Raw genomic sequence first — 26,491 nt, forward strand, 5'->3', positions numbered from 1 at the left:
TTAGTAAATCGACAGGGAATGAATTAAGGGGAAAGGGTATTTAGGATGTATAAGCTAACCAGTGCTTATCTCTCTCATCACATGCAGATAACCACCCGAGTCAAGGCCAGAAATCTGAACTTGGAAAAAGGTGAGAGCACCAGGAACATTTGGCTACCGCACCAAACTCATTCTTGTACTCAAGTGTCTGTTAAAAGCTGCCAGCTGCAGGAATCCTTAGGGCAGTGCTCTTGCACCCCAAGTGAGTAATGGTGGGTGTGTTGCATTCCTACAATGTTAGCTCTTAACACATAGGTTATATTTCTGGAATAACCCAGATGTAATCATTAAAGAAGCCGATAAGGGAGGAAATTGAGTGATTATGAACAGAGAAGACTATATACAAATGGTTTTGACACTTGAACACTAGTTTGCTACAAAACCCTGCTGCCCAACCCTACAGCCGGGATCAAGGAGCAAGCATCATCTTTGATTAACAAATGGCACAAAAGGGGACTACTTACTGACGATGAGGCCAAATATCTCAAGATGGATCACCCCAAAATCCCCACTATATACTTCCTCCCGAAAGTGCACAAGCCATACCTTAACGTACCAGAAGGAAGACCAATTGTAAGTGCTATTGGTTGGGTCACTGAGAAAATGGCCAAATACGTGAATGATGTCATCGAGAAAGAAGAACCAGAGATCCCAACTTACCCGAGGGATACTATGCATGCACTGGCAGTTCTACAGGAAGTGAAATGGGGACCAGGATATATATATATACACTTGCAAAATTGGATGTCAAAGCCCTCTACACGGCTATTGAGCACATGTAGGCTCTTGATGCCATTGATTATGCCTTTGCCCAAACATCGGCCTCATACTATTCTCATCTTGCTATGAAGGAAATATTGGGGTTCACTATCAAACAGCATATTCATCTTTGATGGGACCTAATACAAACAGAGTAATGCCCCAGCTATTGCAAATCTATTCATGAATCGATATGAACAGATACATGCTTTCAGTAAGGAGAACTTCAACGCACACATCTATAAGTGGTAACGATTCATAGATGATATCCTGTTGATTTGGACTGGAACCAGCAAAGAATTTCAGACCTACAAGGAATATTTCAACAAGAACTTTGGTAATGAGCTAATTGGGACAGAAAGTGAACACACCATAGATTTCCTTGACATTAGAATCTCAGCAAATACCAGCGGCATAGGAACCAGGACCTACAGAAAACCAATAGAAGTCAACTCCGTCTTATTTTACACAAGTTGCTACAAGAAGAATGTTATTGAGAACATACCCAAAGGAGAATTCATCCGGGCAAAAAAAAAAACTAGCACCAATGCACCATACTGAGAAGAGTGCAGTCTATTGAAAGGGCTTTTTTTGGAGAGGCTACAAAGTGACAAACATTGACTGTCATAACCAAAGCTAGTGCTACCGCCAGGGTTAATTTGCTTCAACCCAAAAAGGAGGACAAACAAGCACACACTGAGGATTGCATTAGATTTGTAAACCAAAATAACCAAGACAGTTACAAATACCAGAGAATTTTAAAGTAACTCTAGCACATCCTGTCCATTGACCGGGATATTCAAAACTGGATTTCTGACAAACCACAACTGTCATATTGCAGAGCACCAACTCTCAAACTCATGCTCAGTCCCTCATTTATGGCACCACAGACACTTGCAGCGACCATTTGGCTAAACAAGCAAAAGCTGGTTTCCATAAATGTGGGACATGTTCCATGTGTCCACACACACTAATCACAAAGTGTAGAATTTGGCACAATATATAAGAAAACCATTGAGCAGTTCATAAACTGTAGATCAAAATATGTCACTTATGCAATCATGTGTGTGTGAACTGATATATTGGGAGCGCTATCTGTGAACCAAGAATAAAGGATCACATCAACACGCTAAAAGCAGACGCCAGATACCCGTCAATCCACTGGCAAGAACAGCACCAAATGGACAATCAGAAAGATATTACATTTGTGGGGCTTGAAGTTGTAAAATGTGATTCACGAGGAGGAAATTGAGCGCTCAAGCTACGGCAACATGAAGCATGACTAATTGCAGAACGAGGAATGTAGACCATGGTCTCAACACTGAACATGAATGTCTTCTTAACTAGGCTCCGTATTGTTGGTGCATGCTGTATGCATTCTAAGCAACCAGAAGAGTATTTTATATCTAAATACAATGCACACCACTAGAATCATTCATGTGTCCAAAACACAAGTCCCTACAGCATGTAAACAATCCACACTATTTTTATGTAAGTGAACGATAATTCCAATAGGCCCCGCCTGGCATATAACACTCCATAATTGCTAAACTAGTCACATGCCTAGCATCACCAATGAGTCAGGCAATCAAGGCCCAGCATGAGAGACACCATGATCTAGAGCATAAGCAATACATGTCCCCTCTCTTGATCACCTGTCCCTAACTTAGAACAACTCAGCAATGGACTTTGAAACGCATCAGGGATCCCACCACCCATACCTCTCACACACTTATACAACTATGGGGGGAGAGGGTGGGGGAGGAGTCCCGTCTGCCTCTTCTACACACCACCCACCAGTTTATATGAGCACAGCCCATGTCTGTACACACACATACCCCTGCGGGATGCCACTCTGCCTCCCCCAAACAATACCATCCAGTTCATACTTATCCGAGTCTGCACACACAGATAACCCATTAAGGTTACCATGGTTTTCAGGCAATCTAGGCCTAGCACCGGACATAGCAATCATTTCTGAGCATGGGCATTGTCCCATACTAGTTGCAACATTACCTGAGCAACGACAAATGCATTGACCCAATTTATAATGATAATGCGTTTTTGCATTTATCGGTTCCGTGTCGGATAATGGACACTCACTTTTAATTATCAACTAACTTTGCATGCAAACATGCCTGTATCTCAATAGTTAGTGTACCCACCGTCTCAACAGGGTAACGAAACCTGGTATCTGGAAATACCAATTATGGAGCTATTTTTCTAACACTCACAAGAGAAAACACATTGATTTCCAGACCACATGACCCCCCACGGTCGAATCAGGGAACCTATACCATGGGCCAATCCCAGCACTCGGCCACCCACCAACTAAACTCACCATTAGGAAATATAATACTGTATGGTATCAGTGCAGGTTGGAGCAAGCAACCGACTGAGGACCAGCTATACATACATATTTTCTTCTATGAACATGAAGCGAACAAGTATAAGTTTAGTATTTCATATCGCTGCACTACCGCAACTCTAACCACGTGTTTCAGTAGCGCACGGGTTAGTGACCCACAGGAATAAGGAGCAAATGCTTTACAACAAGTGTATGAGCATGGATTTAAAAAAGAATGAGCACCATTTTTCACTTCCGCATTGTCCTGCATGAATATGGAATGACCACTTATATAAATTTCATATCGATGCACTACCACAAATCACCAAAGTGTGTTCCAGCAGCACACAATCTACTGACTCATAGGAGCAAGAAGCAACCTTACAGTATTTCAAATTGTGTAATCGCAACCCACCCACGTGTGTCAGAAACATGAGTTAACGACCCAAATGGCACTACGCTCAAGCAGTTTTGTTAATTAGAACGTACACATCCTTAATGTGCATATCATGACTGGAAGCACATCATTTCAAACTACGGGTCACGTAGCGAGAGCAAACAACCCAAGTGTGCACACGGGTTAGTGACTCAAAGGCACCCCCGATTCAGGCCACATTCTAAATAAGAGTTTATACAATCTAAAACTGCGGTTCACTACGGCAACCCACGACGTGCATCTTAACTTGTATGTAAACCCTACACGACTCACAACCGCCAATGTCATCTCTTCAGTACCGCAACCCACCACTGTAACACCAACGTGTGGTTCAGCGGTGCACGAGGAAACCATCTACAGCCACCCCGATTAGGCAGGATCACAAGAAAGTAACAAGTAACTTGCAGGGAGGCCAATGATCAATTGTGACTTTTGGAAAGCATAGGCACCCACCATTCGTTACCATATAACCACAAGGCAATCCACTACCATTCAGATTTCTCTTTGTTCTCCTATAAACCAAGTGGTCACTACCATCCTTTAGTCACAGAATATCTATAGTAACCGCCACAAAATATCTTGGTTGCGAGGGCCACGCCAAAAACAATCTAGAATTTCTTTCTTCCCAGAAGCACTACCCAGTGCATCCAGTAATCCTTGGCTAGACACCATATCAACCCTATACTCAGGAAATATATCACAATTGGTAAGCCAACAATCATTACCAGTAAACAATTATGAACTCAACTCTATATTCAAAATCATTATGGAGCTAACTGCAAACTAACTCAATCTCCTGTTCCCTTGATTCCCTTGTGTTGCTATGTCTCTCGTGCATGAAGTTATTATTTAAACTTGTATGCAACGCATGCACCAATCTCCCAATCTAATGACTATACTGCATGTGAATGGGCAACTGAATATGTACTCATGATGAATTAATGTCACAACACAACCTTTCCCTTTTCTTAAACGTATGCACATGTTACTAGATACACTACACTAAATCACTCTGCACCTGTCACACCTGGATACAATAATTATCAATGTGAACAAACAACATATAATGGATGATACCACAGCTGTGATAAAGACCCTTGATTGGTAGAAACACGTGTCGGCACCCGTAATAAAGAACTAATGGCATTACTCTACAACTAGTGGACTATATCTCTCATTGCTATAGGACTCTACAGAATATAGGAATCCTCCTAGAAATATAACCTATGTGTAAAGCGCTAACAACACACCCACTGAAATCTGAACTGTTATTTTATCCACTTCCCCTTTCTCTTGTGGGTGTTCTGGGCTCAGCCGTTTACAAGGACCTCCAACGGCCCAAAAGAAGAACAATACTCCTTCAGTGGAGTGGGACCCCCCCCCACCATCCAGAAGAGGAATCTGCGACTGAGAGCACGAAGTACCTACACAAGGTAGATCCCAGCGGCTCAGCAGGCCAACTGAAATGGCCCTGCAGCAGGACAACAGTGGTGGGGACCAGAGACGACCCAGGCAAGCACATTTGGTGGGTTTGTAGAGTCCCAGCACTTTTTCAGGCAGAGTCGGCTTCAAAAATCAAGACGGGATGCCTTGGCAGGAAACCGCAGTAAGACGGCCCAGAAAACAGCCCTTAGATGAAGGGCCTGCATCCAGCAGATGAGAAGGATTAGGGTATCTCTGGAAGGGCACCCAGCAGCCAAGGATCCAAACCAGAGCTATGCCCAGGCCACTGCATCCAGCCAGTATGGCCAGAAGAGGGCCTAACAATGCAGCAACAGCAGGGAAACAGCTGAAAACCCCTGAGCAGGTAAACAGATCTGCTGAACCTCCAGAAATCCAGCAGCTCTGAGCTCAGGAACAGGATTAATCATATATATATATTCCTTCACTCAAAAGGGCTTGCATCTGCCAGCCCGCCAATCTCATTAGGCAATTTAAAACAAAAAGGTAGTGGCTGTCGGCCAATCAGGTTGGCCTCAAAAACCACCAAACCCTCAGGTCCCCCCCCCCCACCCCCTTCCCAGGAAGTGTAATGGCCTGCCCAGGGCTAGGAACAGGACTACACCAGTGAAAACCACCTTTGAGACTGCCATCTTGGGCTCACAACGAGCTCATGTGGCAAAACCAGCAATTGTAAGGCATGAATAGCGGTTTCCCTGAACAAAGGAAGCCCCCTAAACAAAATGGCACAGAGAAAGACTTGAAAAGACCCATTAGTACCACAAAAGCTACCATAAAGGCACATTGGGCTACTTATGCAGTAAACCGACTTGCACCCCTGGTGAAGCCAAAAAGAAATATTAGCTGTCACCAACCTCCCCCTAAAACCAATGCAGGGTGACAATCACCCTAGGGCAGAAATTGGGTGCCTGGGAGGCAGCCCTAGGACTGGGCACCTTATGGGTGACCCAATACCATACACCTAAAGTATATAAAACAAAAAAAAATGTAGTGGCAGGGGGACTTCAGCAGAAGTCTCTGACCACCAAAGTAAATAAAATAAAAAGATAAAGGGGAAAAAAGCAAAAAGAGTAGAGGTCCCATCATAAAATGAGACTGCAGAACCCAGTGCACCTTTCTAGTAGCATTTTATTTATATCCAGCAGATCATTCATTGTATGTGTGCATTTCTCACATCTTCAGTCTCCATGCTTGAGCACCTTTACATTCTGGAAGGCTGCTAATCTGAGTATTCTTTCAATGCTGGAGTATTAAAAAAAATTCCTTAAGGCGGTCTTGGCTCAAACACATTCTTAAGATATACCTTTAACTACCTTGTGTAAGCCAGTACCACTAAGCATCCACTAGAGTTATATACAACCAACAGTACGGGGGCGCTAGAGAGCCCGGATCCAAGATGGCTGCATTTCTCTAGACTCTGTTCCGGACCTACTAGGAGGGGAGGCCACCGCAGCACCCATTAGGAGTGGCAGCATATCCTGAGATTGGGGAAATGCTACTGAGGGGGTTGCCGACCTGTAGCCTAAGTTTGGGGTGCAGAGACACCATGGAGGTGCCTGCCGGCGACGGAGGAGCAGCGTGGAGATTGCGACCTGCCCGGGGCTTGATGAGGGATGGTGCGCTGGCGTTGGCTGGAGGCCCACGGGGCTGCGCGTAGAAGACTTCACTGTATCTGGAGGTGGCAGTCTGGTGGTGTGACTGGGTGCTGACCCAGCGGGGGCATTGAGGACAACGGCCCCAGCTGAGAGAAAGAAAGGGAAAGAAAGGGAAAGAAAGGGAAAGAAAGGGAAAGAAAGGGAAAGAAAGGGAAAGAAAGGGAAAGAAAGGGAAAGAAAGGGAAAGAAAGGGAAAGAAAGGGAAAGAAAGGGAAAGAAAGGGAAAGAAAGGGAAAGAAAGAGTGATGGCCCCGTACGCACCAGGACCAGTGTATAAGGGCAGAAACCCGAGCGCTCGTGGAAGACTGAGCGCCGCAAGTCCTGGCTCAGGACTACATTGGAACCAGTGTGCACAAGTTCACACAAGTGCCAACCTCAATTCCACACGGCTGATGACTCCTGCGCAGAGACTGGCTTGTTTACTGTCAGCAGCACAACAGGGGGTGCAGGGACCTTGGCAGCATCTGTGATCTCGTATTGTAAGAAGCTACCCTATTCCTTGAACTGCATGAGTAGGGGCAACTAAGTTGTTCCTCCGGCTAACAGCACTGCGGGGGCCAAGTGATGGGTCACCAGGGCGCTTGACCAATCTGCTGGTAAGACAGACCCACACAGGGTGGCAGGCGGCCGCCCCCCCAGAGTAGGCAAGAACTGGATGGGATGTTTGGTGTGGGGCTGGGAAGCCTCAAATAAGCGGAGTCCAGTACAAAGCCATTTATGCTAAATGCAGCCAGGTGAAGGGCACCCTAGGCGAACTTCTAGAGCAGCAGGACTTGCACCCCTGAAATACATGTGCCTGGGCCCCACTCTTGGGGCCCCACCTGCGCTAGGGTAATAAAGGCCTTTAGGGATTCCATCTGGGCACACGCAGTGGAGCGGCAGCCGCTGCCCCAACACAAATTCTACAAAGAGGGAGGACTGGGCCTACCCAGTGGTTGGAGGCTGGGAGCTCAACTCAGCGTACAACGCTCCCAGTTGGCCCATAGGGGTCATTGCACCTCCATTAGTGGAGCACTGCAAGGTGACGTAAAGTGAGATCTATGGCTAAGGGAAACAATCCCGCTTGACCATCTCCCAAAAGGATGGGCTGAGCAAAGTGAGTAAGAAGATGCTTGCGCCTCGGGACACCCCTGACAAGTAATTCCTCCTGGGTCAGGATGAGCCACCTGTGAGGAAAAATGGCAATGCCCAGTTGTCTGAACTCTGCCTGGTGTTGGCTGAGATGAGGTCAGGCTTTGCGTCCATTAACACAAAACTTGACATGAAGGCATAAGGTTGACAGGATGCAGGAGCGCATCAAGAAGGAGAGCGGCAGGATATCAGAGGTTGAGCATCGGGTGGGGTCGCTGAAAGGCACCAGCGGCGCATTGACACAGGCAATGGTGGGGGTCCCGGAATCTATCCCGCAGCAGAACATGGAGGTCTTTATGGAAAAAGGCGGTCCTGTAGGGGCCCTCACTGTCCACTCAATTCCTGGTCGAGAGGGCACATTGGGTGTCACAGGCTGTCCAAGACCGGGCCAGAAACCTCCCCGATTATTGCGCATCTGCTGAATTACAGAGACCGGGACATCATACGCCGCAGGTCCAGAGAGCTAGGGGACCTCACCTACTACCCCGGACTTCACTCTGTCCAGAAGGCCCGCCTCCCCTTCCTGGTGGCAAAAAGAGCACTTTGGCATCGTGGGATGCAGTATGCCATGCTGTATGCATCCAAACTACGTGTCCAGCACGGAGGCACACTTTCACAGATCCAGGTGCGGTGTAGAACTTCCTAACAAGCAGGGGCATGTGCTTGAGTGAGGGTGGTGGAGGAGCCCTCATATTGGTTATAAACTGGGCTAGGTCAACCCCTGGTTAAATGTTTTTAATACGCACGTTATCCCTGATGGTTATTTCACATGATTGCTTAAAAATGTAGAAATCAGTCCTGATGCACAAGGTTATGATTAGAAAGGCCTCCACTTGAGGTCTGGAGCAGTGAGAGGACACTTGGGCAGCGGAGTCCAGCATCCCGGGGCTGTGACCCATGGTAACTCAGTTGTTGAGGGAAGCTGGGTGGGGATTATGAACCACTGCAAGTTGGGGATAGGCAGTGTGGGTGGGTTTGTCTTGGGGCGCAAGATGTTGGAAAGGTTGTGCACTGTTCAAAGTAATTCACGTCTCATGGGAATGGTCAGTAGCCGGAGTACAGCTCAAATGAGCATGCGGGCATGGCAAGGATATTCAACCCGCATGCTAAGGATATTCAAACAGTCTCTGGGCTAACAGTGGCTTGCAGAGTGGTCAGTTGGAACGTGCGCGGAACCCGCGCAAGGCCCGCAAAGTGGTCCACTGTATGCCGTACTCTGTGGGAGACTATACAAGCCTTGTCCTCTTGGCAATAGTTAACCCAACCTTTGGCATTAGCATGTACTACACAAGTTGTTAGAGTGACTGAGCAACCAGGCTTATCTCAAACGGGGTCAACGTGAGCTGTTGGGTTGCAACATAGAGTTTCACAGTAACGAGTATCCAAATAAACACTTACACTTTCTTGATTAAACAACGATTTATTAATTTAACAGTCAGTTAAGTTAAATAAGCCTTCCCTAGAAGGGAGCAAATGTGTAACAAAAATTTACTTCAATAAATAGACACTCAGTTTCAATAAATCAGATAACCATTTGGGATGGCACAGACTTCCCTGAGGGGACTTAATTAACTAGGACATTGTGGACATTGATATATTCACTGGCACATTTAGAGCAATACAGAGTTTAGTATCAAAAGGAACACGTTAGGGAATAAAACAATGGTTAAATATTCTTAAGCAGCTAAGTACTTTTGAACCCGCGAATGCAAAGTAGATTAACCCTTTTCCAGCTACACAAGTTACAGAATTTGTGACTTTTTAGAGGGATAGTTAAAGCACAAAGACAGAGGTTTGAAGAGCCTTTCAGGGTGCCAGGAAAGCCAATGTCAATTGAGCAAAGTCTAGGGGGAGCCGAAGCACTTCTTGAAGCACTTCTTGAAGTTAAATAAAAAAATTTGCACAATGTTTTAGAAATCTTTGTAGAAAAGGAAATTACTGTTGGGCCAAAAGCTGGGAGGCTTGTGAAGGGCAAAGCTGCAAGCAACTCTGCAAAAGGCATGTCTCAACTGAGAGCTAGCAAGGCTACAAGACAAGAGGCAAGTACCCCTTAGACTACAGTACCTTAGGTCTGAAGAAATTGGTTCCAGCTGGCTTCTGTTCCAGGTGTAGATGGCAGATCCTGTTGTTCCTGGTCCTCAGTTGTGGGGACAAGAGGGTGGACGTGTGGGGACTCCTGCACCACGGTTTGAAGGTCGGCGGCAGCAATGGACACTACTTGTGTGTGGGCCGGTGATCTCAATATCACACTGAACCTGCAAAGAGATAGATTGGTGGAGGGGGAGAGGAGCATCCGTGTTCGAAAGGAACGGAGGTGGTGCTGAGTTGCATGCACGAGCTAGAGCTGGGTGATTTTTGGAGGCTACTCTGATCGGATGGGAGGGAGGGAATACTCGTTCCACTCGACGGTACATGCGACCTCCGAGTTTTGACTAGATTTTGGCTAGCGCTTGGGAAAGAGGGGGCCATCTGCGCACCAGACGTGGAATATTTCCTAGCATCACAGTTATACTTTGCATCCCTATGGCTGCCGGGGGCCTCACCTTCTCCTCACGTGCACATAGAAAAATGCAGAGTATGCCCATTCTCTCTGCAGGGGGTCTTGATCCCCAGAAGGGTGTCGGACAAATGTAAATTTGATCCTGTGGCGTGTACGTTACAAATGGAAGAGTCCTGAAGAGGTTGCGAGTAGACGTCCCTTTTGACCCGGGCATACTATTGTGGAAGAGAGTCTGGCACCAACATTTGATAAAGCTATCATTCGGAAAATGACAGGGGGCTGGGATTAACCACATTGAGGACCTACACACCAACGGGACTTTCCCTACCCAAGAGTTATTTGCTGAAAAGATGAGAGCGGGTTAACGCAGGTTGCAGTATTTCAGAATGAGAGGAGCTTTCAACGAGTGGTCCCCCTCGTTCCCAGAGATGCCGCTAGCTATGTGAGCCACTGATGACATTTATTGTGAGCAGGGGAGTGGTCTCTGCACTATATAGGCTAATTCAACAAGACTCCCCTCAGTAAGTCCTAAAGTGTAAACAGAAATGGGAGAAAGAAGCAGGAACACTCATTATGATAAACAGTGGGCAATGCTCTGTAAAAGAACACACAGTGGGGCATTGAGTACCCGTTACAGTTGATTCAGCTCAAAACGTTGTACAGAGTACCTGTCGCCAGCCCGTATGCACCCGTTGGATAGCACTAGGATGGCTAGCTGCCCAAGGTGCAACTCTGACTTGGCAGACTTCCTGCCCATGATATGGGCCTGCACTAGATGGAGTCCCTTTTGGGAGGGGGTGGCGTAGGGTATCTCTGAAAGGCCGGGGCATGCCATCTCTTGTGAATTGCTGTGTTGCATGTTTGGCTGGCTCCCTGGTATCCTAAAACAGTACCAGAAACTGCTCACGGCATGTATGATTGTTGCTAGGCGATGTAGATTGATGAAATGGACTAGCTTGTCTCCCCCAGGGATAAATATGTGGCTTAAAGATCTGATTTGGCTTAGTGATACCGACAAAGAATATGGTAGCCTATGCAGGCTGCAAAACAGGCCCAAGAATATATGGAGTCCCTTTACGGCATATTTGCTATCTCAGAGCCCAGAACCGGACAAGTAGGAAACGAGGGCCGAGAGGTGGATAACAGTTCAGCTCCTAATCCAGAGTAGCCCGACACGCTTTTTCAAGATGCGTTTTTTTGTTTCTGCTGAAACCGCCTTGCTCTTGACGGATGTGTGCTTAAATACAATCTGCCGGCTGTTTTGCCTGAATATTGCATAAATCCCATGCTGGATGTTGTACTTCATCTTTGGAATGTATGGTCAAATGTCTTGAGACGTGAATCAACCAATAAAGAAAGTTTTAAAAAAAGGAAACAGTACGCAATGGGATTTTAGCAATTGTGTTAGGCGACGGGCTCAGAGACCGGACCCTGTCAACAGGGGTGTAGGGGGTTTGAGGGCAGGGAGACGGGTGGGGAGGGAGTGTGAAGGCATCCAGGCCCCATCCCTTATTTTGGTGCCTGCATGCATGAAACATGCATCACCTTGTCCTGCTCTATGACTGTACAGCACAATGCGTGCCAGTCTGTTTCACCTAGGGAGCTACAGTTCCCAAAAGACCCACAGGGGGAAGACCAAGAAAACCACCCGACTGGGAGAGAAACTGCAAGAGAACTCCTGGTGGCAGAACCTACCATTTAAACAGGCAGTCTCAACAGCACACGCAACCTGAAATCAAACGACTACATTGAACCACGGACAGCAACGCAATCAGTTCAGCAGGGTGTGCAGACAATGTCGAAACAATGTCTAATTACAAAAATGTCGAATTTTTTTATTTATGTTTTTTGGGATTCCGGGGGTAAAAAAAATGGGTAAAACAAAAAAAATTACCAGCCCCCTCCCCCATTTCGAACAAAAAGCAACCAAAAAAAGAAATAACCCCCCCCCCCCACCCCGACTTATTTTTTAGACATTTTGACTTTCGATATTATGACATTCGACTGACTATAAACCGGACAGCAGTGCAACAAACTCACCCACAAGGATGATAAAGTTACCCTTAAAGCTGTGCATCACATACACGCTAGGAAGCCCTCACACGACCTGGGACAGTGAGACTGTTACTACAGTGATACGCCGTTGCCGAGAAAAGACAAACCTGCACATCATAAAAGGGCAGGGCTCAAGACCACTTCTGTTTTCATTCACTTGCAACATCTCCCAGGGGAAAAGGAAGCCAGTGGTTGGCACGGTGAACCAGCTGAGGGAGGCAGCCAACAGACAGAAGGAGGATAAGAAGGGAGACAGGAAAAAGGATGGTGTGGGTATACGGTTGATGTCAAGGAAGGAGAAAGATCAAGAGACCAGGTGAAGGAAATGCTATGGAGAAGAGTGCGGAAGTACATTTCTGAAGGAGTGTGAAAGGGAAGCTATTAGTTGGTGGCAGAAAGTGATACTTGTTTAAAGTGTGCATGGAAGGTGTGAAAGTAGGGAGTACATGATAAAGTGAATTGACGAATAAAAGATAGGAGACTGGGAGAGAAGGTGTAGATGGAGAGGTAAGTACTAAAGTAGAAAAAACAAAGTTACTTTCCAACAACATTTTTTCGACTTGATGTTCCTCTCACGTATTCCTTATCTTTGATAAATCCACTTTCAGCTTGCTGGCCTCAGAAATTTCTTTTCAGTAGAGGGCGCTGCACGTCGACATCCCTAGAGTCGGTGTCCCTCGAAGGCATCCATATCGGCACCGACGTCACCAGAGATATAAATAGTCTCGGGCAGCGTCTGTTGCTCAGTTCCATTTTGAATAGCTGCGATTGTCCAATATGAAATTGTTAGTACCCTTGAAGGATTGAAGGAACGTAGGCTGCAACTACAAGGGAAGTTTAACTGCGGCGGAAGGATGGGAGGGGTGAAAAGTAATACGTGGGATGAACATCCAATCGCAAGAACGTTTCAGTTGTTAAGTAACTTGGTCTCGTGTCCTCCCATGTATTCCTTATCTTTGATAGACTCCCAAAGCAGTAATGTGTACAGGAGGCGGGAATAAAATTAAGTAAGGTTTTAAGAATGCACAGAGTGCAATACAGCTTTCCCAAATTTAGTCTCCTGGCTAGTGGAGGAATCTAGACTGTAGAAGTTGGTGAAAGTATGTGCAGCCGACCATGCGTCAGCCACACAGATTTTTTTTTAACTCCTCTTTGGAGAGCTGACGAGGCTGCGATACACCTGGTTGAATGAGCCTGCAGGTGTTGGAGGGTCTTTTCCTACCAATTTATAGCACTCTATGATAGTTCGAATTATCCATCTTGATGTGGTCTGTTTCGTGATGGGGAAAACCTAGTTTATGTCCTGTATACCCCACAAACAACTGGTCTGCTTGCCTAATCTTTGCGAGTCTGTTGATGTAAAAACACAAGGTACGCTTTGGATCCAGCCTGTGCAATCTCTCTTCCTTTCCCTGGGTGAGGAGGATGGTAAAATGAAGACAAGGTTATTTTTGTGTGTGATATGGAATTCTGAGACAACCTTTGGAAGGAAATTCGGCTTCACTTGAATAACTACTTTATCTTTGTGAAAAATAGTGTGTGGAGGTTTGCAAGATAAAACTTGTAGTTCACTCACTCTTCTGGCAGAAGTTAAAGCCACTAGGAAAACTTTTTAGGGTGAGAAACAGTAATGGGCAGGAATGAAGAGGTTCAAAAGGAGTGCCCATTAGAAATGTAATTCCCACAGGGGAACCTGAAAAGGAGTTGGGGGGGGGGGCACAACAGGGGTAGGGGGGGTCACATTAGTCAACCCTTTCAGAAACTGAATGGCTAGAGAATTTGAAATATGAAGGTTCCTCAGCCGTGCGTTTAAAGATTGATAGCGTGACGAGGTAATCCTTGATTGTGCCAACTTGAAGTCCTGAATTTGCCAAGTATAGCAGGAAAGAGAACACCATTGGTGTACTGCATGAAAAAAGGTTAATTATCCTCATGTCTACACCAGCTGCAGGATTTGTTCCAACGGAAGCAGTATAAAGATTTAGTTGCTAGCCTTCTGGCCACAGAGCAACACCTCCATTACATCATCCGGGAGGTCCAAATCTTTGTCTCTCAACCTTTCAGAAACCAAGCGTGAAGGTTGAGAGCCCTGATATCCGGATGGAGAACCCCACCTTCCTCTTGCGAGAGAAGATCCTCTCTTTGTGGAAGACGAATCAGAGGACAGATGGACATGTCTAGAAGATCCAGGTGCCACGTTCTCCTGGCCCAATCAGGGGCAATTAGAACCATGGGTTTCCGGAATCTTCTGAGCAGCCTTATTACGTGAGGAATGACGGGGACTGGAGGAAACGTGCAAAGAAGTGGAAACTCCCAGTCCACCACAAACGCATCTCCTAGAGCTCCTCTCGGAGGAAATTCCCTTGAGCAGTATCATCGCATTTCTTGTTGACACTCGTTGCAAACAGATCTACCCGAGGGGTTCCCTAAAGGGTGAAGATCTCTTGAAGGACTTCCTGAGCTAGTTCCCACTCGTGGGAGACTGTCTGCCTGCTCAGAGCGCCCGCCGCGGTGATCTTCTCTACGTCTAGGTGAACTGCTGATAGAGAGATTCCTTCTTGAATTGCCCAGAACCAGAGCTGCATTGCCTCTCTGCACAGTGGTAGTGACCCTACGCCTCCTCTTTTGTTGAGGTAGTGCATGGCCACTGTGTTGTCCATCATTATCAGATAATGTTTTCCCTGTACTGATGGCAGAAAAGCTTTCAGTCCTAGCCCGATTGCTCTCAGCTCTAGCAGGTTGATGTGTAGTCTTGTCTCTGATGGAGACCAACGACCACTGACTGTTAAGTCGTTGGTATGGGCTCCCCACCCCGTGAGTGAGACGTCCGTGACTACGGTCATCTCTGGCCACGGTTGCCAAAACGGTTCTCCTTTCAAGATGTTCTCCCGACAGGCCCACCACTGGAGGTCTCGTGCTACTCTGTTCGGGATTTGTAGGAGATCCAACATACTTCCTGATAATTGCGACCACTGGGTCCTTAGCGCCCACTGGAGGGATCATATTCTCAGGCGAGCCTCAGGCGCTATAAAAATGCAGAATGCCATGAGGCAGAGCAACCTCAAAAAAAAAAAAAAAAAAAAAAAAAAACCAAAACGAAGGCTGGTAGACGCTCGCCATTTTAAAATCTGATCACCATCTGTAGAATATCCGAGCCCTCATCGCTGGTGGCGAGGCTTTTCCCAGGAAGTGGCAAACATAATCTAGATGAATCTGAGCTTGTTCCGGGGACACTGCTCTGATCAACCAGTCATCCAGGTAGGGGTAGACATGAATCCCTCCCCTCCTTAGACTTGTGCCACGACCGCCATTAACTTTGTTCAGACCTTCTGGGCGGAGGTCAGCTCAAATGGCAGAACCCGAAAGTGAGAACTGCCAATGGCGAACCCTCAGGTACTTTCTGTGCTTGAGATGTATAGGCACATGAAAATAAGCATCCTGAAGGTCCAGAGATACCAACCAATCCTGAAATTAGAGGGCCTGAAGGATCTGACAAAGGGTTGCCATCTTGAACTCTTGAACTTGTCCTTCCTGAGGAATTTGTTCCAAGATGGGTCTCAATCCTCCATCCTTTTTTGGAATTAGGAAGTGGGGGGAGGGGGGGGGGGGGAGTGGGGGATGGGGGGTACCAACCCTTGTTCCTCTCCGCTACAGGTATCTATTCTATGGCACCTTTCTCTAGCAGGTCTAAAATCTCCTCCATAAGGAGCGGGTCTGGAAACTTCAAAGAGTTGCTCTCCGGTGGATGACTGAGGAGTGTGGAGGAAAGGCAGGCAGTAACCTTGGGCAATGGTCTCCAATGCCCAGGCATCTGACGTAATAGCCTGCCATTCTGTCAGATGTTGAGTTAACCTGCCTCCTACTGGCATTTTGTGTGGAGAGACCTCAGAGGGGTTTTGGAGCAGCTGACGCAGATGCTGAGGGTAAGGCAGCACTTACTGATGCAGACTTTGTACCTTTGACCCGTCCACCACAGGTAAATCGTTCTGGCCCCTTTGAGCTGGCTGCCGAATGCTGAGTAAAAACTAAAGGGCATTCCCCTCCAGGACGTACCTGTGGGGCGGTTTGGAGTTTGATGAATTGCAGCCCCAAGGGATTTGGCTGCCGTTTGAGGTTTGCAAGTTGTCCAAACTGTCATCAGCTTTCTTGCCAAATAGAGAAGTGCCGTCAAAGGGCATATTTAGAAGTCTGGCTTGTACATCAGGAGCAAAACCAGATTTCCGCAACCACGCAAATCTGCGGATTGTGGTAATGGCCGCCATGGCTCTGCTGATGCTGTCAGCAGAGTCGAGACCTGTTTGGAGGGCCTTGCACATCGCATTCTTCTCGTCCTCGGTGATATTCAAGAATGTGTCTCATTCCTCCCCTTCTGTGAGACGGTCAGCTGCCTATGAAAAGCACTCCCAAAGGCTGTGGCTGAATCTCGCTAGAAGACCTTTTTGGCCATGGCGTCAATTTTTTTTTCGTCCCCATCTTGTGGTATGGTGGGCTACGCCGACTGCCTGCCTGACGAAGGCGCAGCCTGTACTACCAAGCTCTCTGGGGTCTCTGGGGTTGGATGCTTAGTTAGGTACAGAGGTTCAGAGGCCAGCGTTCTGTATTTCGCAGAGCACTTTGTTTACTGCGTGGGTAACATCCGGCGTTTCCCAATTTGCAGTTATCTTTCTCTGTACTACTGCATGAAAAGGAACTATAGGGTCTTCTTGAGGTCCCTTATGCAAGATGTCTGTTAAGTAATCTTGGTGAAAAGAGGGTGCAGGTGTTGACCACCCCATAAACTCCATAATTCTAGCCATGTGAAATCTATAAGACATCTCTGCATGCTCCCCAGGTTCTGGTCTGCCGAAGTCTGCCTCTGGGGAGGTATCTATGCCACTGGCATCCTGTAAAGACTCCTGAAGATCTTTCAATCTGACTTCCTTGGATATTAGCTCCTCTGGAATAGGATTTCTTGTAGATTGTAAGCCAAAAGGCATTGCATTAGAGTCTTCCCCTTCCCCATAAATAGAGGACAAAGCTCTGAAGTAGTCAGAGCGTGGGTAAGGAGTAAAACCCATTTCAAGTGATGAGGGAGCCAAACTGGTCGACACTGCTTGAGATAGGGTTGTAGTAGTCGATGTAGACGTCATAGTTCGACAAACTCGCAAACGGCATCGACATACTGGAGTATGGCCTCGATGTAGTCGAGAGAATCTGAATTCTGCTCAATGTCGTCAATGGAGTCAAAGTGTGTTTGGACGCCTTCGAAGGATCCCTCGAAGCCTTGGGTGCGGTTGGCAAAGTCGGGGCATGAGGTTTCGATGACTTCCCTTCATAGTCTGTTTGAACGGCATCGATGGCGTTGTTTTCTGCGTCGAAAGCACTGTCGATGACAGTCTTGTGCGAAGGGCTCATCGCTACTCAAGGGTTTGTGACGCTTGAGGATTTTTATTTGCTGAGCTAGACGGATCTATGTGATCAGTGCGCCCCCGTAACTGCACTGGCCGAAAATGCGGACACCAGTTACGGCACGGCACAGTGATCATATGGATCACTGTGCCTGCTTCCCCTGGCCGGCATTACCTCTCACCACCCTCCCCCCACTTACCTTAAGGGCGGCACACGCAGAAGTGTGCCGCCCGCACTCTGCGATCCCTGCTGTGTCAGCTCCTCCCACTAACGTGGGTTGGAGCCAACGCCGCAGGGAGCTTTTCTTTTTTTCTTACGTGTCCCTACTTTCCGAAATAATAAGTGGGGACATCCCTGCAACCCCTGACCCCCGTTACTGCACCCAAGTAGAGCGGGGACACCTCCACAACCCCCACTCTGCTTGGGCGCAGTAAATGTCACCACCCTCATTTTGTGCACCTCCAAAGTCGCAGTAACAGCGGGTGCGCACAAATGAGTGACATTTTGGTACAATACAGAGGTAGACAACAGTTTCTTTTTCGGGGTTTTCACCCAGGGCATCACATCTAGGCATCTCAGAGGGGGACAAGGCCAAGTTCTTGAAGACCCTTAGCATTTTTTTGTGAAATGTTTCACACTTAACTGGAGAGCTGTGTTTGTGGGGCCGGTGGTCCTTTCTGGTGAATTGGAAGATGAAGAGGAAGGTGCTCTGTAGCACCTCTTCTTGGTATGTCTCAATCTGGATGCGAGGCGAGAACCTCTCGAGCGTGAAGGTTTACTCAGATGACGAGACGACGAATGTCTCGACCCGGCTGAGGACAATTTCGAATGGGTAGAAGGTTTAATGGTCTTACCTTTTTCCAGCTCCCCTACGCTCCATCCAGGCTTTCGCCGACATGGACATACATTCATCACACTCCGAGCACGGGTGCTCTGGGCCCAGGCACCACAGGCAGACTGAGGTTCGGTGAACAACATCTTTTTTCCACAATCCCAGCATTTTATTTTTTAAACCGGATCGTGGCATCGAAGCGGACGAAGAAGCATTCGCAGATTTGAAGTTTTCAAGAAAATCAAAGTTTTGGAAAGATTCAGTGAGGAACCAAGCGTTGCATCTCCGAGGCTTACGAAGTGCGGAAAAACGGAACTGAGCGAGGCTATTTATATCGGTGGTGATGTCGGCACCGATACGGATGCCTTCGAGGGACACCGATGCGCAGTGCCCTGTACTGAAAAAAAATGTGCCAAAGCCAGCAAGCTGAAAATGGATTCATCAAAGATAAGGAATACGTGGGAGGACACAATCTATTCAAAAGAAGAGAGTGGTGTGAAAGTAAAGAGGAACATTGGAGAGAGTAGAAAGTTTGAGAGGAACAGGAGGGCGTGGAAATAGCAGTCCAAGTGGGGTACGGAGTATTCGAAAGGCATTTATCTATAGAGACTACTACTTTTGGAACTTTTAGGTCAGGGAGCACCTAAATTGTTCCAAGATGGAGTTCTTTCCTTTACGTCATCACTTTGTCAGACCATTATTTAAGAGCTGAGGGACACCTCGGCATGAGAATGAAAAGAGAACCAGCAAGCACCTTGATAAAACAAATAACCCCTTAACTCCGAGATTGGTGTACTCTTGCGGCCATCTCGGTCAGTTCACAACAAAAGAATGTGCCGCGAAAGGGGACAACCCATTAAAGAAAATTCACAATTTTGAATTGCACTGTTTTTAAATTAGCCAAAAGGACAAATCAATTTTCATTTTGGAAATACGATACCCACAATGCTAGCGTTTCCGCCAAACCCCAATATTATTAACAAAGGAACTTCCCCTGTAAGAGATTGGTTTCAAATCAGGAGGCCAAAAAGATCAAGAATAAATGCTAGTTATATATTCATATTTTAATGACACTTCATTGCCAAAAGATCTACAGATGTTTTGTAATATTGACTTATCTTGCTGCAAAATTTTAGAAACAAAGACACCATGTCCAAAGGGGCCTGAAAGAATAGGCCATTAATTAAAAAGGTTGCTCCTCAACAAATACTTACGTCAGAGAACATAACTCATAAAGCAGACATCCCAGGGACCAGATGTCAGACTTCTCGTTGTAGGCCTCATAATTCATTTGTTCCTAAAAATGCAAAAGTCAAAATGAACTGGAGTAACTTGGACCAACATTATGCAAACCATATTCTGAAAAGAATTAAACATCTATGGAGAGACTTACTACAGCAAAGCCAACATGAAAATTGACATTCCTGGAATAGTTTCTAGATAGGATACTGCTACATTCTTGCGCACTTAAAAAAATATCCATTATTCAGCTGATTTCACACCAACATTAGAAGCCCAGTGTATTTCATAGTGTTAGGGAGAATTCTCAAAAATGTGCTAATTCCCTTCTACCCTTTGCTGGACATATGGCTTTAAATTTTTAGCATGGAGAGTGAGACCTTTTTCCCCACTCTCATGCATTGTTATTTGATTTGAACTCTCGTTATCTTTTTACATTGTGACACACAGCACCCTCAATGCAGTGTCACAGAGAAATCCTTTGGATGTCTTCTAAGGTTTAAATACCTTCTCTTGGATAACTACTGTCTCCCCCTCCCCCCTAAGAGTAGTAAAGAGAAATTGACTTTACTTACATTTTCCTCTTTATAGACCCAGCACATACTGTCTTACAATAGGGTTCTGGAGGTGTTACTTATTATCCCCCTTTGTCTAACTTGTCGTATAACATTTTTATGTTACCCTTTCTACAATGAATGGCTGGTGGCAGAGGTTTATTTTTTCCTACTATTGTGCGTTTGTGCCACGGGCCGCGCTCGCAGCAACAGTATAGCACCCATTTTGTCAAAATGGCCTCGGTCATCTTTTTTCGCCATTTCTTGTTGGAAAGGTCCTTGATATTTACTCTGCGCGCCAAACCAGATTTGTTCCCTTTTTTAGTTTGGTCTTTGCCTGGGTTTACTGGTGAAGTCTGCCTCTGGCTCCAGGGTGTCTGGCAGAGCTGGAAGCGAGGGAGGTTCGACACTCCCTGTGCTTAGTCTCCTTGGTTACAGGAATGCACCCAAAGGTAATTGGCCGGTTGGCTGTCCTTGTAAGACAGCACCCTGCTGTGTGAGTGACAGCTAGGCTTCGAATGAATGGGAACGACTTGCATAAAAGATGAGGTTTTTTTGCAAGGAAGGCAGAGTCGACCACTGGATGAAGAAACCGAAGAAAGAAACTGGAAGAGAAGCTTGCTGCATCTCATGGACTGTTGGTTTGCCCTGTGAATCCCTGCTGCAGTGCTGAAGCTCCTATTTTGACAACAGGAGAAGCCCGGAAAGTACGACTTCTCCCCTTGGGTTGGTGGGACCAATCGACCCCAAGACGAAATCAACTGAAACCCCTCTCTGCTGGCTGTACTTCCATTGCTGCTGCAGGAACCGAGTACCAGGGGACAGGAACACCAGAATCGACTGCATCGTTATTAAGCCGGACCCGAGCTCCAGGAAGATCCTCCGGACTACCTCGAAGCAGGGCTAACCAAGCACGAGCAACCTCAGATTGCTGGACCCCAGAAGCAAGGAAACGAGGTCTCCAAGAACCGCAGTGGTGCTCTTTGCGAGTAGCTGAAACCGCAAAGTGCCATTGATCTGAACTGTGCCCATTGCTGCCATCAACCTTCGAATCATAGTGCAGTAGTCGCCAGACATCCTCCTTGTCCCCACGACTGAAGCCCAGGAACAACAGGATCTGCCATACTACAACTGGAACAGAAGCCAGCTGGAACCAATTTCTTCAGACCTAAGGTACTGTGAACAAAGGGGTACATGCCTCTTGTTTGTATAGCTTGCTTGCTCAGTTGAGACTTGCATTTGCTGCCTTTTGCAGAGTTGCTTGCAGCTTTGCCCTTCACAAGCCTCCCAGCTTGTGGCCCAACATCGATTCCTTTTGTAACAAAACGCTCTATAACATTGTGCAAGACTTTACCTACCTTCAAGAAGTGCCTCAGCTTCCCTAGATTTTGCTCAACTGACATTGGCTGTCCTGGGTCCCTGAAGACTCTTCTAAAACCTTGGACTTTGTGTTTAACTGTCTCTCCGAAAAGTCATACATACTTTACTTGTATAGCTGGGAAAGGATTACTCTACATTGCATTGGGCGGGGGGTAAGGCGGGATGGGTGTTCAAAAGTGCTTACCTGTTTTGAGATACTGGTTACCCATGGTTTCCTTCCCTAACCTTTTCCTTTTTGCCACAACTTCAGTATTATCATTTAAGTGTGGAAAGTAATCTATTAATGTCCACAGTATCCTAGCTATTGAAGTCACCTCAGGGTGCAGGAAATCTGTGTGCCATCCCAAAAGGGTATCTACTTACTTTATTGAACTGAAGGAGGGTATTTTGAAGTGTATTTTTATAGTTGGCAATGGCTCCCTTCTAAAGAAGGCTTATTTTAACACTGACTGTTAAATTAATAGTTATTTCATCAAGAAACCTCGAGTATAAGTGTTATTTGAATAACACTAGGTTGCAACCCTACAGCTCACAATGACCCCTATTGAGATGAGCCCGACTGCTCAGTCACACTACCAACTTGTGTAGTACAGGCCTATACCAAAGGGTTGCGTTACCCATTACCAAGCGGACAAAGCTGGTGTAGTCCCCCACAGGGTTACTACATACAATCTCGCCTAACATATAGCCTCAACTGAAGTGTGGGTGGCAACAAACTCAAAAAGCTTCCTACATTCCAGCCATCACTTAGCAATCCTTCCAACAATGGATTCATGCGAACAAAGATGATACCAAACATATGCAAGATCCCAAGTTTCATAGTTGCATACTGTAGGAGAGTGGAAACCCATAAACGAAAAGAGGAAAGGAGGACAGTATTGAACTATGATAGTTTTTTTGTTTTTGTTATCACCGCAGGTTTTTTTTTTTTTAATTCAGACCAGATACACAGCTAGTGTGGGATCTGGACAGATTTTTGCATTTTTATTTATTAGGTTTATATAGCGCTTTACGCCAAAGCGCTGCACATTTTAACAGGGTACATTTAACGATAAATTAACAGTAACAATAGAAGTAAATAAGGAACAAGTTACTTACCTGTAACTGTTGTTCTCCAGCATGGGTCTGGCATGGATTCACATGCTCATGAATATTCCCAGTCGTCAGGCTGGGAATCCTCGGTAAAGAAAAAAAAAAAATCAGTATCAGTTTCGTTTCTGATCTGTCTTTCGTAGTAGTAACCAATCACTGATCTCTGTGTCATACTGACCACAGCCAATGACTGCCATCTCCCTAAGCCCCGCCTCTGTCAGCCATCTTCAGATTTGGTAGCACGTGAAGTGGCAGTATGACCAAGTGAAGAGCCGCAGAGGGGTAGGCGGGAGGGTTCGCATGTGAATCCATGCCAGACCCATGCTGGAGAACAACAGTTACAGGTAAGTAACTTGCTCCTTCTCCAGCATGGGGTCTGGCATGGATTCACATGCTCATGAATATAAGAATACATAGCAGTACACACATGCACAACCACGGGAGGTAGCAAAGGCTCAACATTAATCAATACAACAACTCAACATTAAGCATCTCTTACCTCCTCACCAGGCTCACCTTAAGCGAACAGATTGCGCAGCACTGCTTGGCCGACTCTGGACTCCTCCCTGGAATCCCGATCGACGCAGTAGAATCTCGTGAAGGTGTGCGTCGACCTCCACGTAGCAGCCCTGCAGATGTCCAGCAGGGGCACACCAGATAGGAACGCCGTAGTAGCAGCGATCGCTCTGGTCGAATGGGCTCTCGGACGGCCTGGCAGAGGTCGGTTAGCCAACCGGTGGCAGTGCATGATGCAGCCGGAGAGCCATCTGGAAATAGAAGACTTCGAGAGAGCCTTCCCTTGATTCACAGGTCCAAAGTTCACAAACAGCTGTGATGTCCTCCGAAAACTCTTCATGCTGTCCACGTAGAACTTCAGCGCTCTAGCCACATCCAGCGAGTGCAAAGTCCTCTCGGCCGGCGACGAAGGAGACGGGACGAAAACAGGTAACAGGGGCTCGTTAAGATGGAAGTCAGACGGCACCTTGGGCATAAAGGAGGGGTGCGTCCTAAGCACCACCCTCAAGGCATGGAAAGCCAAGTACGGTGCTTTGCAGGATAAGGCCTGGATCTCGCCCACTCGTCGCGCGGAGGTAATGGCCACCAGAAATGGTCGTCCACGACACAAACTTCATCGGTGCGGGGTGCATCGGCTCGAATGGGGGCCCCATGAGCCTAGTCAGCACCACGTTAAGTTCCCACGCCGGGGCCGGGGCCTTCACCGGCGGGAACGACCGGAACAGTCCTTTCATAAACTCTTTCACCAGTCGATGGGACCACAGGGACGTCCGTCCTGTGGTTCTGGTATATCTGGAGATCGCCGCCAGATTAATCTTAATGGAGGCATGGGCTAGCCCAGCCTTTGCCAGCGATAGCAGGTACGGCAGCACTTGAGGGGCCGTAATCCGTAGGGGGTTGATCTTCTGTGCTCGGCACCAGATAGAGAACCTCTTCCACTTGTGACCGTAGCATTTGAGAGTAGAGGACGCGCTGGCCTTTGCAAGAACCTCTCTGCAGTCGGCCGGTATATCGTACCCTCCAAACTCTAGCGCTGCAGGAGCCAAGCCTGCAGGTTCAGCGACGCCGGGTCGGGGTGGAAGATGGCGCCTCCTTCTCTGGAGAGAAGATCCGCGTCCGCCGACAGCTTGATAGATGGGGACGTTGACAAGTCCAGAAGGTACCGGGAACCAGATCTGCCTCGGCCACGCCGGTGCAACGAGGATCATCCTGCACCTGGACCTCTTGAGCTGGTTGATGAGTCGAAGCAGCAACGGAGGGAATGCATACAGGTATAGGCCGTCCCAGGGGAAAGTGAATGCATCGCCCATGCTTCTCGGCTGGGGAAACCTGCTGGCGAACCTCTGGCACTTTGAGTTCGTCGCTGTTGCGAATAGGTCGATTTGGGGTTTGCCCCATCGTCGGAAGAGTTGATCCACCTGATCCTGGCGCAGCTCCCACTCGTGGCACGCGCGCAGCTCCCTGCTGAGCGAGTCGGCGATGGTGTTTCTTTCTCCTGCCTGGTGGAAGGGAACCAGGAACATCCCCTGGGCGACCGCCCAGTGCCACAGATCCTGCGCCTCCTTGGATAGGGCTGGGGATCTGGTACCTCCCTGCTTCCGTATGTAAAACATTGTCGTGGTGTTGTCCGTGAAAATCCGCACCACCTTGCCCTTGAGCGACGGGAGGAACGATTTGAGAGCCCAGAACACGGCTCGGAGTTCCAGGATGTTGATGTGCAGGAGCTTCTCCTCCGGGAGCCAGAGGCCTCTTGCGTGGAGATCTCCGGTGTGGGCGCCCCAACCTTCCAGGGAAGCGTCCGTCGTCACCGTCTCCTGGTATGCCGGCGTTTGAAAGTCCTTGCCCGCCGTGAGGTGCGCTCGAACGCCCCACCACTGAATCGCCCGCCGGAACACCACGTTGAGGGGGACCCTGTCTTCGAAGGTGCCCGTCGCCTGCATCCAACGGGCGTCGAGAAATTCTTGAAGAGGGCGCATCCGTAGTCTGCATAGGCGCACCAGGTAGATGCAAGAGGATATCATCCCCAGGAGGGACTTAATGGACCTCACCCTGGCCACGTCCGTGGCTAGCAGGCGCTGCACTTTGCCCAGAATGGTCTTCGTCCGTTCTTCCGACGGTGCCGCCAGGCGCCTCACTGTATCGAGCTTCGCTCCCAGAAACGGGGCCAACTGCGACAGCACCAGGTGGGACTTTGGGTAATTTATGGCGAATCCCAGGTCTGTGAGTAGCTGGACGGTCCTCGCAGTGTGTTCGAAGGCGAGTTCCCTCGTCCTTGAGCGGATGAGCCAGTCGTCCAGGTAAGGGTAGACGTGAATCCCCTGCAGGTGCAGCCGCGCCGCCACAGGTGCTAGGCACTTGGTAAAGACCGTGGGGGCCGACTTCAATCCGACGGCAGTGCTCTGAATTGGTAGTGGCGTCCCTGGACGACGAACCTGAGGAACTTTCGGTGACTTCTGAGGATGGGAACGTGGAAGTATGCATCCTCCAGGTCCAGCGACGATAGAAAGTCGCCTTCCTCCAGCTGTTCCAGCACGTGCTTGAGGGTGACCATCCTGAACTTTTGTGACCTGATGTATTTGTTCAAACGACGAAGGTCCAGGATGGGGCGCCAGCCGCCCGTCTTCTTCCTGACGAGGAAGTACCTTGAGTATACCCCCCCCGGAGCCTCTTCGGGACAGGCTCGATGGCGCCTTTCCTGAGCATCGCCCGTACTTCCAACAGCAGTTGCGGGACGTGATTTTCCTTCCTGGCCACAGGTGGAATGTGAGGGCACTTCTTCAGGAATTCGATAGAGTGTCCTCTTGCCAGGGTACCCAGCACCCAACGATCGGTGGAGATGGACTTCCACACGCCGACTAACTTCGTCAGCCGGCCTCCCACCGGGGTGCTTCGGTGGGGGCCAGAGGCCACGGCCAGTTCAGTCCTGCTTGGAGGTGGTGGCGAGGCGCTCCCGCTTGCCGCGACCCCTGTAGGCCTCCTGAGACGAGGAGCGTGCGCCTGGCGGTAGGACGACGAGCCACCGCTGGATCCCTTGGAGGCCCCCTGTCTGCCTCCGGAGCTCCGAAAGGGCCGTCGTTGCTGAAGGGCTCCTAGGGCGCGGGCCGTCT

At 48.0% G+C, this 26,491-nt stretch overlaps 1 protein-coding gene across 1 annotated transcript in view; it reads right to left on the bottom strand.

Annotated features, from left to right (window-relative positions):
• NEK2 (NIMA related kinase 2) overlaps positions 1-26,491 on the bottom strand; it is a 457,766-nt gene that overhangs the window by 307,960 nt on the left and 123,315 nt on the right. Inside the window, exon 4 of the mRNA XM_069608523.1 lies at positions 19,818-19,900. Coding sequence (XP_069464624.1) covers positions 19,818-19,900 — 83 coding nt within the window. The remainder of the gene's footprint in view (positions 1-19,817; positions 19,901-26,491) is intronic.

This window comes from Ambystoma mexicanum, chromosome 4q (assembly GCF_040938575.1).
Source record: "Ambystoma mexicanum isolate Mex_15411 chromosome 4q, UKY_AmexF1_1, whole genome shotgun sequence".
NCBI lineage: Eukaryota > Metazoa > Chordata > Amphibia > Caudata > Ambystomatidae > Ambystoma > Ambystoma mexicanum.